General features: G+C 41.0%; 1 protein-coding gene across 3 annotated transcripts in view; it reads right to left on the reverse strand.

Annotated features, from left to right (window-relative positions):
* Positions 1–4,475: 4,475 nt before the first annotated feature.
* PGGT1B (protein geranylgeranyltransferase type I subunit beta) overlaps positions 4,476–12,665 on the reverse strand; it is a 38,683-nt gene continuing 30,493 nt past the window's right edge. Inside the window, exons 7-10 of one of the 3 annotated variants that reach the window (XR_008730176.1) lie at positions 11,958–12,142; positions 11,573–11,681; positions 7,510–7,788; positions 5,324–5,450 (exon numbers count right to left, since the gene is read on the reverse strand). Coding sequence is in view for 2 of the 3 variants with exons in the window: in XM_055698589.1 (XP_055554564.1) it covers positions 5,266–5,450; positions 11,573–11,681; positions 11,958–12,142 (479 nt within the window). In the remaining variant the exon portion in view is untranslated. The other 2 variants (XM_055698589.1, XM_055698590.1) reach the window with 2 other exon arrangements.

The raw sequence follows: 12,665 nt of genomic DNA on the forward strand, positions 1-12,665 counted from the left end.
CTGCAAGCAACCTTGAGGACAAGGTAACTTTGGGTCTACAGGGCAAATGGCTTTATTGACTATTGGCTTGCGTCAACGACCACGGCGATCGGTCACAGTGCAGTATGGAGACCAGACACTCTCGATTACTGCGCTGTTGGATACTGACGCAGATGTCTCTATAATCAGTTCACAGAAATGGCCGGCGCATTGGCCAACCTGTACGACCAATGCCACAGTTGCAGGAGTGGGGGGATTGACCCTCGCTCGCAAATCCCCCCTTCTGCGATGGACTATAGCTGACAAAGTTATAAACTGTTGTGTCTCGATTATTCCACTGCCTGAGGGGGTGCATGCTTTGATAGGTCGCGATATCTTGGCCCAAACGGGGATGGTCCTCACTTCAGACCTCCCTTTCTAGGAGCGGCCATTGCTTGGACTTTCCCGATCCCACTCCGATGGAAGACAGAGGAACCAGTGTGGATAGAGCAGTGGCCGTTAAAAAGGGAAAGTCTAGAACAGGCGCATGAACTGGTTAAAGAGCAGTATCAACAAGGTCATTTATGTCTGTCAACGAGCCCCTGGAATACGCCCATCTTTGTTATCAAGAAAAAGTCTGGAAAATATCGATTGCTTCACGATCTGCCAGCGGTAAACAAACAGATGTATGATATGGGGGCCTTACAACCCGGTTTACCCAACCCAGCTATGATACCGGAAGGGTGGCATTTACTCATTGTAGATTTGAAAGACTGCTTTTTCACAATTGCTTTACATGAAGATGATCAGCGCAGATTTGCCTTTACCTTACCCGCGATCAACCAGGAGGGACTGGACCAACGCTTTGAATGGACGGTCCTCCCGCTTTGAATGGACGGTCCTCCCGCAAGGAATGAGAAATTCGCCCACCTTGTGTCAACTCTATGTTGCTGCCACACTACAACCTTTGCGACAACGCTGGGCTAAGACTTTAATCTACCATTATATGGATGACATCTTGTTAGCACAGCCAACACCCTTCTCTTTACAACAGAAACAGGTTTTAACTGAACAACTCAAGCTTAGAGGCTTGGTAGTAGCACCCGAAAAGGTGCAAGAATCAAGCCCCTGGAAGTATCTGGGGTGGCGCATCACTGATACAACAATTCAGCCTCAGAAGTTGTCACTCCACTTGGATATCCAAACCCTTCACGACGCCCAACGACTGCTCGGTGATCTGCAATGGCTCCGGCCTGTAGTGGGCATCCCCAATGAACTATTAAATCAACTACACCCCCTGTTGAGAGGGACAGATCCTTCAACCCCAGTACAGCTTACTGAACAGCAAGAACAAACGTTACAACAAATAGCTTCAATGGTGACTACGCGCTCCACGCATCGGCGTGTTGTACGGTTACCCATCGATTTGACTATCTTATGTGGTGCTCAGTACCTCATGGGTGCTCTAACACAGCAAATAATAAAAACGGGGGAGAAAGGGGAGTACTCCACCATCGTATTGGAATGGATAGCTCCCCCGCTGCAACCACGACGCACAATACAAGACAAGATCTCGACACTGACGGAGCTGATCAAGAAAGGTCGCTGTCGTATTTTACAGGTGGATGGCACTCCTCCTGGCACGGTATGGGTGCCGATGAGACAGATCGACTTGGAGTGGTACTTGCAGAACTCCGAGGAACTGCAGGCTGCATTACTCCACGATGGAGCAGCGATAATAGTTAAACCACTCCCATCGCCCATCCTGTCGTGGATGGAGAACATGGGCTGGATTGTTAAGCCAAAGCGATCCAGCCAGCCTATCCCGCACGCTCTCACGGCCTTTACTGATGCAGGTCGACGCTCTAGGACCACTGCCATAACGTGGAAAGATGAGCAAGGGTGGCAACACCAAATTCTACAAGCGCAGCCAAAGGATTCTCTACAGACGCTAGAACTCTATGCAGTGGTCTGGACATTTATTAGATGGAGAGATGTGCCACTGAACATAGTCACAGATTCTCTCTATGTTGCCGGCATAGTCAGCCGGATTGAAGATGCAAGTGTGCGTGAATTAAAGAATCAACGCTTGACAGAACTGCTTGTGAGCTTGCAGCTTGCAATCACACAGAGATCGGAATCGTATGCGGTGATCCATATCCGAAGCCACCAGTGGGAAGGCCTCGGAGAGGGCAATGCTCGAGCTGATCGTCTCGTTGCGATCGCTACTGAACCCCCATTAGCACCACATTGTCGAGCCCGAGAAGCCCATTTGATCTTCCATCAAAACGTGAAGGGGCTGGCACGAGCCTACAAACTGTCTATGGAGGAGGCTCGGGCCATTGTGAAGGCCTGCCCTATATGTAGTCACCATAACTCAGGCTTGGGGCTTGGTTGCGGGGTCAACCCGCAAGGACTACAGTCTAATGATGTTTGGCAGATGGATGTTACTCATGTTCCTGCATTCGGTCGATTCAAATATGTGCATGTTACTATAGACACCTATAGCCATATGTTATGGGCCACACCACAGCCCGGAGAAAAGGTCCGGGACGTGTGCCGGCATTTAACTAGTTGCTTTGCTGTTTTAGGGGTGCCTATTACTATTCAAACTGATAACGGTCCTGCATATGGTAGCGGATTACTTAAACGCTTTATGCAAATGGGGAATATTAAACACGTTACTGCAATCCCTCATTCTCCAACTGGACAAGCCATTGTAGAGCGGGCTAACGGGACGCTAGAACATTATATAGAAAAGTTCAAAGAGATTCAGGATGTAAGAGAAAGGGTAGCGAAGGCCCTTTTTGTGCTTAATCATTTGTGTGTGTTTGGGGACAGTAATGAGCCGCCTATAATAAGGCACCACGCTGGCTCAGAACCCCCCAGGCCACCACACATGAAAGTACTGTATAAGGATGCAAAACCAGGACAATGGGTAGGTCCTGGGGAGGTGATTTATGTGGGGCGTGGTTATGTCTGTATTTCTACCAATTCAGGCACTATTTGGGTTCCCAGCTGTTGGGTAAAACCTGCTGTAGAGCACGCTGGAGGAGCTCGACGCGAGAACGCTGCTTCGCCTGCACTTTGCGATAGGCCCTGTTCTGGAATCTATTTGACATCTGTTCCAATCCCACACACAGAGGACCATGCGTGAAAAACTCGAACTTTTGACAGCAAAGATACAATCTCATAGCAAACGAGATTATTATTTTTGATCATTATTGTAATAGTTTTAGTAGTGCTTAGCTGTGTAGTTTTCCTGTGTTAAAATGCTGTTATTGAAAATGGTCAACCAAGCCTATGTCGCCCAAAATGAAAACGGGGGAATTGTGGATAACTGGCTAGCTGAAAAAGTTTACATAAACATAGTCTAGCTGGCTGGACAAAAATGCACATCGCTCTCAGCTTACCTGAAGTAAAGCAAAATACACTGTCTTTGGCTGTCCTTGTTACACAGTAACAGGAGGATTTTGGTGGGAAAAGAATGTTGCAGGTGGGAACAGAAAACTACAGAAGAGAAACTAGGGGTGGGCTTGGTATTTAGGCAACTAACCAATAATGAGCTTAACTTTTGTAATACGTATGAGCTAATTATTACAAGGCATAAAAGGTGACTGTAAGGGACAATAAATGAAGCCTGCTGATCACTCATATTGAGTGACTGTGTCTTCCCTCCGTCGCGACACTACTCAAGCACCTCGTTCCCCCTCCCAAATACTAGCCCTACAGTCCTTGTTTCCATGCTGATTTCTTACGTTCTGCCAGCTATGTAAGCCTCTCTTTCTAGAAGGAAGGTGTCTGCTGGGACCTGCCTAGATCATGCATCTTACTTCCAAGCCCTGCCCCATGCTCCTTCTCTGCTTTTCCAAGCAGACCACCACCACTGGTGGTGTTCCTACTGCCACCATGGAAATCAGTCTGCTTATAGAAATAAGAACAATTTAAGTAGGAAGGCTGCTGCAGATTTGGACACCAGGATTATTCTGGTAGCCTGAAGATGCCCATAGGATCCCTCTGACATGTCTGAGAGGAGTGCAACAACTCTACCATTTCCACTTGCACTGTATCACAAAACCAGAACCATGGATATTCCTGAAGCTCTTTTTGCTGACTAGGGGTCTATGTCCTGCCTCTTTGGGCTTAGTGGTGGGAAGTGCTGTGCTTAATCTGTCTTGACTGGTCTTCAGTTACCAGTGTTTGGAAGTCCTTTAGAAAAAAGAATATGCCTTAATAACTGGCAAGCAGAAAGACACCCTGATGTCTACTATATGTCTGAAATCACCTGCCACAAACACAACAGCTGCAAAATTATTTGCTTTGATGCTGAGCAGCATGTCAAACATCGAAGTAAGGCACCACTACTAAATAAACTGAGAATGTTCCACACCTCTCTAACAGTAAACCACTGCCACTTACTTTAAAGCCCACTGTTTCATTCTTTACACAGAATGGTTAAGAATCTCGGAATTACTTCACACTAAAAAGGAAATAAGTATAAAAAAAATAAACCAGAGTGCAGTTGTATGATTTTTATTTATTGCAAAGGCTTGACGTCAGAAACAGGTTCTAATGCTACTCTCGCACACAGCTATTCTTCCAAAAGACTGTGTTGAGTATCTCTTATTGACATAATACATCACATAATACATCAATACATCACTCTCATTCAATTTCACATGAAGAGAGTATTTCAGATGAAAACTGCATCTGTGTAGAAGATACTCAAAAAGAATTATGGAATCCATTTAGTAAGGCCACATAACTTTAGAAGTCCAGTATATTGAATAATTTTACTTGTATTTACTTGATTTTTTTTTTTAAACAAATTTTATGGAATCTGAAAGTAGGTAATGAAAGGTAACTTTTAACTGTGACTTAATATGGGAGATTGTCTACCCAGAAGTATGTAAGACATTAAGATCATAAAGAACTCCAAGGATCTGTGCTATACTGTATGATATGTAGAACAGATTTTGAAAATACTTTCTTATTATATATTTTGACACAGTATGCACAAATTTAGAAAAATAAAGTAAAAATGAAATTTAAACGCCTCAAGGGATTTCTTAGAAGTAAAGCCATCTGAAGAGCCAATTACAGTCTGCGGTGACAAACTTCTATATAATCAAAATATTTATTTTTTTCACAATGCAGAATAACCTGCTGAAGGCAACTCCCTATCGAAGTTATGCCAGGAACACAGATCTGATTGTATGACTCCAGCACTTAAAAGAGCACGTTGGTTATGCATGGCTTTTAACCTTGGGCTACAATTACGCTACCAGAACTAAATTCAAGTCTAAATCAGTCATGTAGAGAGGTGTGTGTTGTCTGATCAGTGTTTAGAGTCCTTGTTTTCCAGATCTGATGAAGGTGGTGAAGGCGCTCTGAGGTTCTTGTGCTTACATTCAGGGCGGGATGAACTTTGCAAATACCAGGTTCTCCAATTAACGACAAACCGCAGATCCCAAAGTAGGTATGTAAAGCATCTGAAAGAAGGACAGAAAAGGAAAAAGAAAATTGTCAGGCTGTCAGGCTGTAACAGCTAAGCTTTCTTGGATTCCAACACCCCTGAATAACTACAGCCAAGGAAAACAAACACACAGGCACTAAATTTTAAAGTCGAGTTTTAACAGAATAAATAAATTGCTGCCTAAAGCCACCAGCCATGAACTGATAGTCTGCAATCTCTTTAACTACAGTCTACTTCTGTTTCCTAACAATCCCAGCCCACAAATTATTTCTTCTTAGCGCTCAGCCCAAATAGCAAAATAATTTGAGGATCTGCAAATAATTTCAGTCCACAAAGAAAATTTTTTTTCTCCAAACAGGGAAGACTTTTTTGGCTGATTACTTGACGAACAGCTGACTACTGAAACATCAAAATTAATGCCAATAGCTACCGAACTGCTACAAGTATGAAAGAAGTCATTACTTTACCTAGCTTCCTCCCCTTCATGAGAGAATACCCTAAGATTAGGAATTCATGAGGTGGCTTATCAGCCACAACAGATGATCGCCACCAAAAAATGCTTTCTTCCCCCTGTCCCACGCTACTCCTGCTGCCTACCTTATACCAGCACTACAGCTTGCTGAACACCCTCCATGACCTAAAGCAATTGAAAAAACATGGAAGAAAATTAACTCAAGCATGAGAACATGGATAGTTTTCTGACATTTCAGTGAATTAAACTGGTTTGCAGAAGGTTTTGAGATACACCAAAGCTAGTGCTAAGAGCAGAAAGGACGTACAGCGGTACCTGGGGAAGCCAGGAGGAAGAGAATTGAACCCGACTCCTCTGGGCAGCAGCAAGCCATTGTATTGGATTATCTGCCCATGAAATCATAGGCTAAAGATGGGAACAGGATGCAAACTTCATGTGCCCCTTACAAATTCTCAATGCTTCGTAATCTTCTGGAGGTGTCAGCCATATCTGACTAAAATATTACAACAAGGTATCTGGATAGAGAGACTCTGAAAGAAGGCTTCTGCCTACAAGTACTAACATGCAGACAAAAGCATGCTCAACAAAAACAGCCTCTACTGACCTTGCAGAAAGATGTCAGGCAAGAAGACTTGCACTTCAGGACGTGCAGTGTACCAACCCCTGGGGACAGCTGCATTGATACCACATACAAATCTAATTACCTGTATATGGCTATTTGCTGGGTTTAACCACAAAGTCCAACAGCTGCACAATTCCATGCTAACTTAATACTCAAATCAGTTCTAGCCAAAACACATATATGCAGCCTGTGTCCTCCTCTGTTTCAAGCCACGATCTTTCTGTTGCATAACCTGTACTTCATATGTGCTTCCAATACTTTTATATTGTGTATCATTTGAAGATAACAAGCAAGATAAATCAAAATTGCTGCACAACCTCCTAGAGCACGCAGCAGTACATCTAGTAGTTTAAAAGGAAAGTTTATTTAAATCTCATCATGACTTATGCACAGGACTGAAAAAACCAAAATGGCTTAGGTATGTGCTCTAGCAAAATGTTATGGATTAACCCTGAATAATGAGCCATATATGATTTATTTAAAGAACGGTGTGCTCATGTTTATCTGAGGAGACCCTTGTTGTTAACTCGAAGATATACTAAATCCTTGAATGGGAGTGTGCTAGTTGTCCAGGCACAAGATATGTTAATGTTGTTAACTTGAAGATATACTAAATGGGAGTGTGCTAATTGTCCAGGTGTGAGATATGTTAATGAGTTCCCAGACAGCTAATGAATAGACATGAGTGACTTGTATAAAGAGGGGGCTGAAAGTTTCCCTCAGTGTGCATGCCTTTGGAGGAGCGATCCCCCATGCACCCAGCGCTGCCAAATAAGGGTAACCTCTGCTCACTCGAATATTGGTGATAGATTCTTTGAATCACCCTGGTAGAGAGCTGAACACCACAGAACTGCTCACTCACTTCTTATCCCTCCAACCCTAGCCTGAGAAGAGGAAAGGAAGAGCAGAAGTGAGAAAACTACAGGTCGAGGCAGTTATAGTATATGGGGAAAAAATCCTGGAAAGCAAGGCTATTCTTACATGTAATGATTAGTTGGGAAGAGAAACACTGCAACTCCAGATGTCTCCCCGGCTTCCTCTGCCTTCTTCCAGCTTTCTTGCCAAACACAATGCCATGCGGTATGGGGTATCCCTGTGGCCAGCATGGTTCAGCCATCCCAGCAGTGCCCTGTCCCAGCTTCTGGTGTGCCCTCAGTCTGCTCGCTGGCAGGGTAGCGTCATTATCCCAAATGCGTGTTCTTCACCCAGTGTGCAAGAGCCGATCCCCACACAGAGCCATGATACATGTTTATTACACATCTGTGTAAAGATGTGTGCTAGGTGGTAAATCCACAAAGCTCGCACACCTTTTAACACACAGCAAAACATTTTATACACTTTGAACAAATGTTTACAATTATGTTTAGCCACACTTAATTCTCATGGGTTCCTAGGAGCCTCATCTCCATTTAAAGGTACAGTGTCCTTTCTTTTCACTCAGCATGTTCTGTGGGGAGGGTCTTTGTTAGTAGAGGGCTTTCTTTGCTCCAGGGTGGATCTTTTAGTATGTTAATCAGGCTAGTTCATACACAGCTCCAGTAATCTTCTGTTTGGTCTCACTCACTAAACAAGATAAGCATAAGAACCAAATGATATTTCTTAACTTCGTACTTTATAGTGTCTGTTCCATCTCCCAAGGCCATGTCTTGTTAACTATTTGTAAGGGTGATTAACATCCTGTTTTTCAAATTCTTTCTTGGTTTTCATCATAGATATTTACATATTTATTTTTTTAAAGTAAATAATTCTGAAATCAAATCCCTCCTTTGAGATGGTAAGGGAAAAATTTACATTTTCCGCTTGTACTAGTCTTACATTTTCGTTAGTCAGTCCACTCAAGATTGAAGAACATCTCCATGTACATTGAATTGTATGCCTACCTTCTTTATCTATGAACTTAAAGCTGGTACACAAGAGGTCAGCCACTTCCAGCAAAGTCAACCAAAGCGTCATCCTTTTTTATCTCATGTAAAATTTTAGTTTGTTTTTCTATCTCATTAAGGTCAGTAGATATTCTACCACTTTGGTACACACACCCCTGCTTAGATACTAACAGCATGTCTAGAGCCATTCTATTTTGAATGGTAACCTCCGAACCTATTTTGATCTAATTTACCTGTTCCTTTTGGGGGATTGCATCTTTGGATATGAGTGCAGTAATTTTTCGGGAGATCCTCGGCTTATATTAAAGGCTATAATACTGCTCAAGATACATTAGCAGGGATAGGAATCCTGATTACAGGTATTCCGCTTTCCAATGGTTCCAAGAAGTATGTACAGACCCAACCATTTGGTTCTCCCTATGCTTATTTTGTTATTTTTTGATGTATTTGTGGTGTCTATTCCTTCATCCAAGGCCATGTCTTAACAACTATTTTTAAGGGCTGATTAACATACTCTGTTTCGCAAATTCTTTCTTGTTTTTCATTATAGATAAGATATAATTTTTTTTGAAGTAATTTATTCTTGTGTCAGTGTGAGAAGAAGGAAGAAAGGCACTGACACCATGTACACACTGCTTCATAACAGCTTAAACATCAGCATGTTATCAACACTGTTTTGCTCATGAATCTGAAACACAGCACCATATGGGCTGCTAGGAAGAAAATGATCTCACAAGGTAGCAGTTCTAACCACTTAACATGAAACACCTGGGAAAAAAAACCCCATATCAGTCACTTGTAAACAAAGAACAGAATAAATATATAGATGTTCAGTTCTGTTTTGAAGTATGACTCTCGATACTAAGCCAGCGTCACTTCGTGCTTTACAAAAAAGTAATACCACTACTACTATAATGATATTCTTAAGATTTTTCAGATAAAAGCACTTATTGTATTTGACAACCTGTAAATTACTATCAACAAAACAAGTCATGTCTTACTTTGTTATGCTCATGCTTTCAGAGGATTACTAGCATTTAAGAGTCTTTTGACTTTTTAGATTTATTTTCAAAGGCAATAACGCCTTGTAAACTCATTGCTCAATAAGCGTGCTGGTCCAAACACTACTAAGTCAAGAAAAAGTGTTAAATAATGCTACTGGTCTCCAGAACCAACAATGTATTGATTGGTTAGCATGGGACCATCAGGACTACAGGATAGTATTCCCCTGAATGACGAGAAGAATAGTCACTTGCAACTCTGAAATCCATGTAACACAGATTATCACAAGCAGTTGACTGTTTTCTGCAATTTCTTCTAGTCTACTTCCAAAAAAATTACTGCACAGCAGAGAGAAGATGACTATCCAAATTTAAACACAGCTTTTATAACACAGAAGCTACAGAAGTTCAAAATCTGAATACATCTTCAAAACCACTTTTGCAAAAGTGGCGTGCTCTTACTTTGCAAACTTTCCCTGGCATATTCTGCCACATCTGAGTTCTGCAACAAAACCAAACTGAGACCACTGTTACCAGCTTTACAAATGCTAAATGCTTCAAGAAGAATTAATACTTTCTGTCCATATTCAACCTCAACAGAACTATTAACTCATTTGCAAGATGACCCATACCACTCTCATTACTTTCACATTTTGCATGTACACTGAAGAGGACTGTGTACACTTAAGCAACAGTAGGCTTTTGAGAACAATCAAGCTGCACAGATGCTTCATGATAGTAAAATGTGAAATCTTTATTATGAAAACACACAATGATCAAAAGACAGCTTGCCTTCCAGATACTATGCTGAGCTTGTAGGGAGCTCAGCTGTGTATGTATGACAATGAAATCACACTTCCACAGAAACAATCTTTGCAATGTAGTGTTTATAGTCATTCTTCACCTTAGAACTGCATTAAGTTTTTACTCTTTCCTCCGAAACATGAACACAGACTTATCTCACCATCTCACCATCTGAGGAAAGAATGCTGCAATAAGCTAAGCTATTACCACAAAACAAAAGAGAGAGGAAAAGCTTGCTTTATATCAGGCTGGAACACCACACAGATCAAAGGAAAAAAGCTTTACTATTAGTCTTGCCTTTTCTTAGGTTTTATCTCAACCAATCACAGCTATGCCAAAAGACAGGTTAAGGAACTTTGCACAAGACTGAGGTTTTAAACAGTGAGCTAGGGATTAAAAAAAAAATTACCTAAGTAAATTTCATCAAGATAAACAGAAACAAGTGATACTGACATCTATATAATGCAGAGTAAATAAACCTACAGCTCTCAGGAATCCCAAGCTGGCTTTCAGGGGAATGGGGGGAGTAAATCTATCACAAGCACTGTTTTCAGTGTAGGTCCACCTTGAAAAATTCTCAACTGCTGTTCAAAATGAAATTATGAAAGGATGAGATATCAGGGCACAGATTCTGAACAGACTCATCCCTTTATTATGACTAAATTTTTACCTTATTTCTACAGTTCACAGACTGTTTATCTCCCTGTGCAAAACGTCATTGGGCAACTGCACTGACACAGGTTTGTTTTCACAAGTTTGCAATACTTCATTGAATTCTATCATCTTTAAAAATTATTTCAAATTAAAAGTCTTTAGCATCTTTTTAAGTTTCTCACTACTTCAAATTATCCACTTCGAAAGGATAATGTTCAGCTGTAGTACATACAATTACAGATTGTAGTTACACATAGCAAAGTATAATATGTAACTATGTAAACTGTGTGCTTACATACATCAATGACTTCTGAATACGCTTAAAGGATTCCTTTATTAAGGAAACAAATGTTTTGAAATATTTCACTCAGACGACTTACAAAGATACACATTGTACAATACTGCCTTAAACTAGAACAGTTAAACACACAGAGAAAGGCTTCTCTAACCCTAAATAGACAGTGATAATTCTTTTAGCAGTAGTCTGAATAACAACAGCTCACTTGCTCTGTGGGTGAACAAGGGAAAACTAAACCTTTTTCCACTCAGATAATGAAAATCTCATTACGTTTTAAGGTGGGACTCTACCATTTTTGAAGGAGACTGAGGAGAAAGCTTCCTTTACAACGCTCAGATGTCTGAGTGCTGGAATGTATTTCTAGCTTAGAATACACTCACCATAATTTTGAAAAGTACATTTACCTGGATGGCTATCAGGCCACTTGGCAAATCCACCAACAAGGCGATCTTGAGTTGACAGGATGTAATTTCGGTTTTTCTCACAATCTGTATATTGGAATGCGTTCAAGAGCTGAAAAGAAATCAGGCCATTACAGTAATATACTGAATAGCATATTTTTAATACTAACATATAGTGCCTATTTGAGAGAAGGAGTCTAGCAGAGATAGCACTAGTCTGGTAAACCTCCATACCCAGCATTTTTGCAAGATTAAATACCTTTATAGTGATCTGTGCATATTCATGCGCTTGTGCCAAATATGTAACTCTTACAAGGAAAGAAAAGATATAATGCTTAAAGAAATCAAAACATGTCAGTAACTATCCTGTAGCTGTTTTGTACCCTACCTTCAATGTTGCTCCCACCCAAAAGGAATAGCAAGTGTCTACAGGTTTGTTGGGTCGTCCATGGTAGCCATCCTGTTGTCTCATGACACACCACCTTCTTATTCTGTTCAGTTCTTTTTCTGAAAAAACCTCCTCCAGTTTACCCATCAAATACAGTGACGCAATACCACAAAATGTAGAGCCACCTGTGAAGACAGAGTTGGTTTTGCAATATTCTGATACCCAGATTTTTACTGAAACCTATACGGTATCAGTCAGAACTTTAACTACTTTAGGGTAGTAACAATTAAATCAATGGATTTTTTAAAAGTATGAAGCTGTTAATTTTAAGTCTAAAATACAAATAAATAAAAACAGTTTAGTTCAGCACTTAGGTCAGCCAAGTCTTGCACAAATAAACCTGAATTAATTTTCTTAAAGCTGGATTGCTTCCCAATGCTGCACAATTTACATTACACAGCAGTCCAGAAATAAGTATATTGCAATGTAACAGAAAACATTTCTTCCTATATAACATCAAAAAGAAAGCTATTGGGATGCCAGCAATCAGACTGAAGCAGAGATGCCAAAGGCAGTCTCAGACAAAATACCCCAGAGGATATAAACAGACAGAAGTCTGGTGAGCAGAAAGCCAAAAAAAAAAAAAAAAAAAATCAAGGAAAAAAAAAGAAAAGGCATAGTTAATACTGTGAAAAGACTTCTGGAGTC

The sequence above is a fragment of the Falco cherrug genome, chromosome Z, assembly GCF_023634085.1.
Source record: "Falco cherrug isolate bFalChe1 chromosome Z, bFalChe1.pri, whole genome shotgun sequence".
In the NCBI taxonomy this organism is placed as follows: domain Eukaryota; kingdom Metazoa; phylum Chordata; class Aves; order Falconiformes; family Falconidae; genus Falco; species Falco cherrug.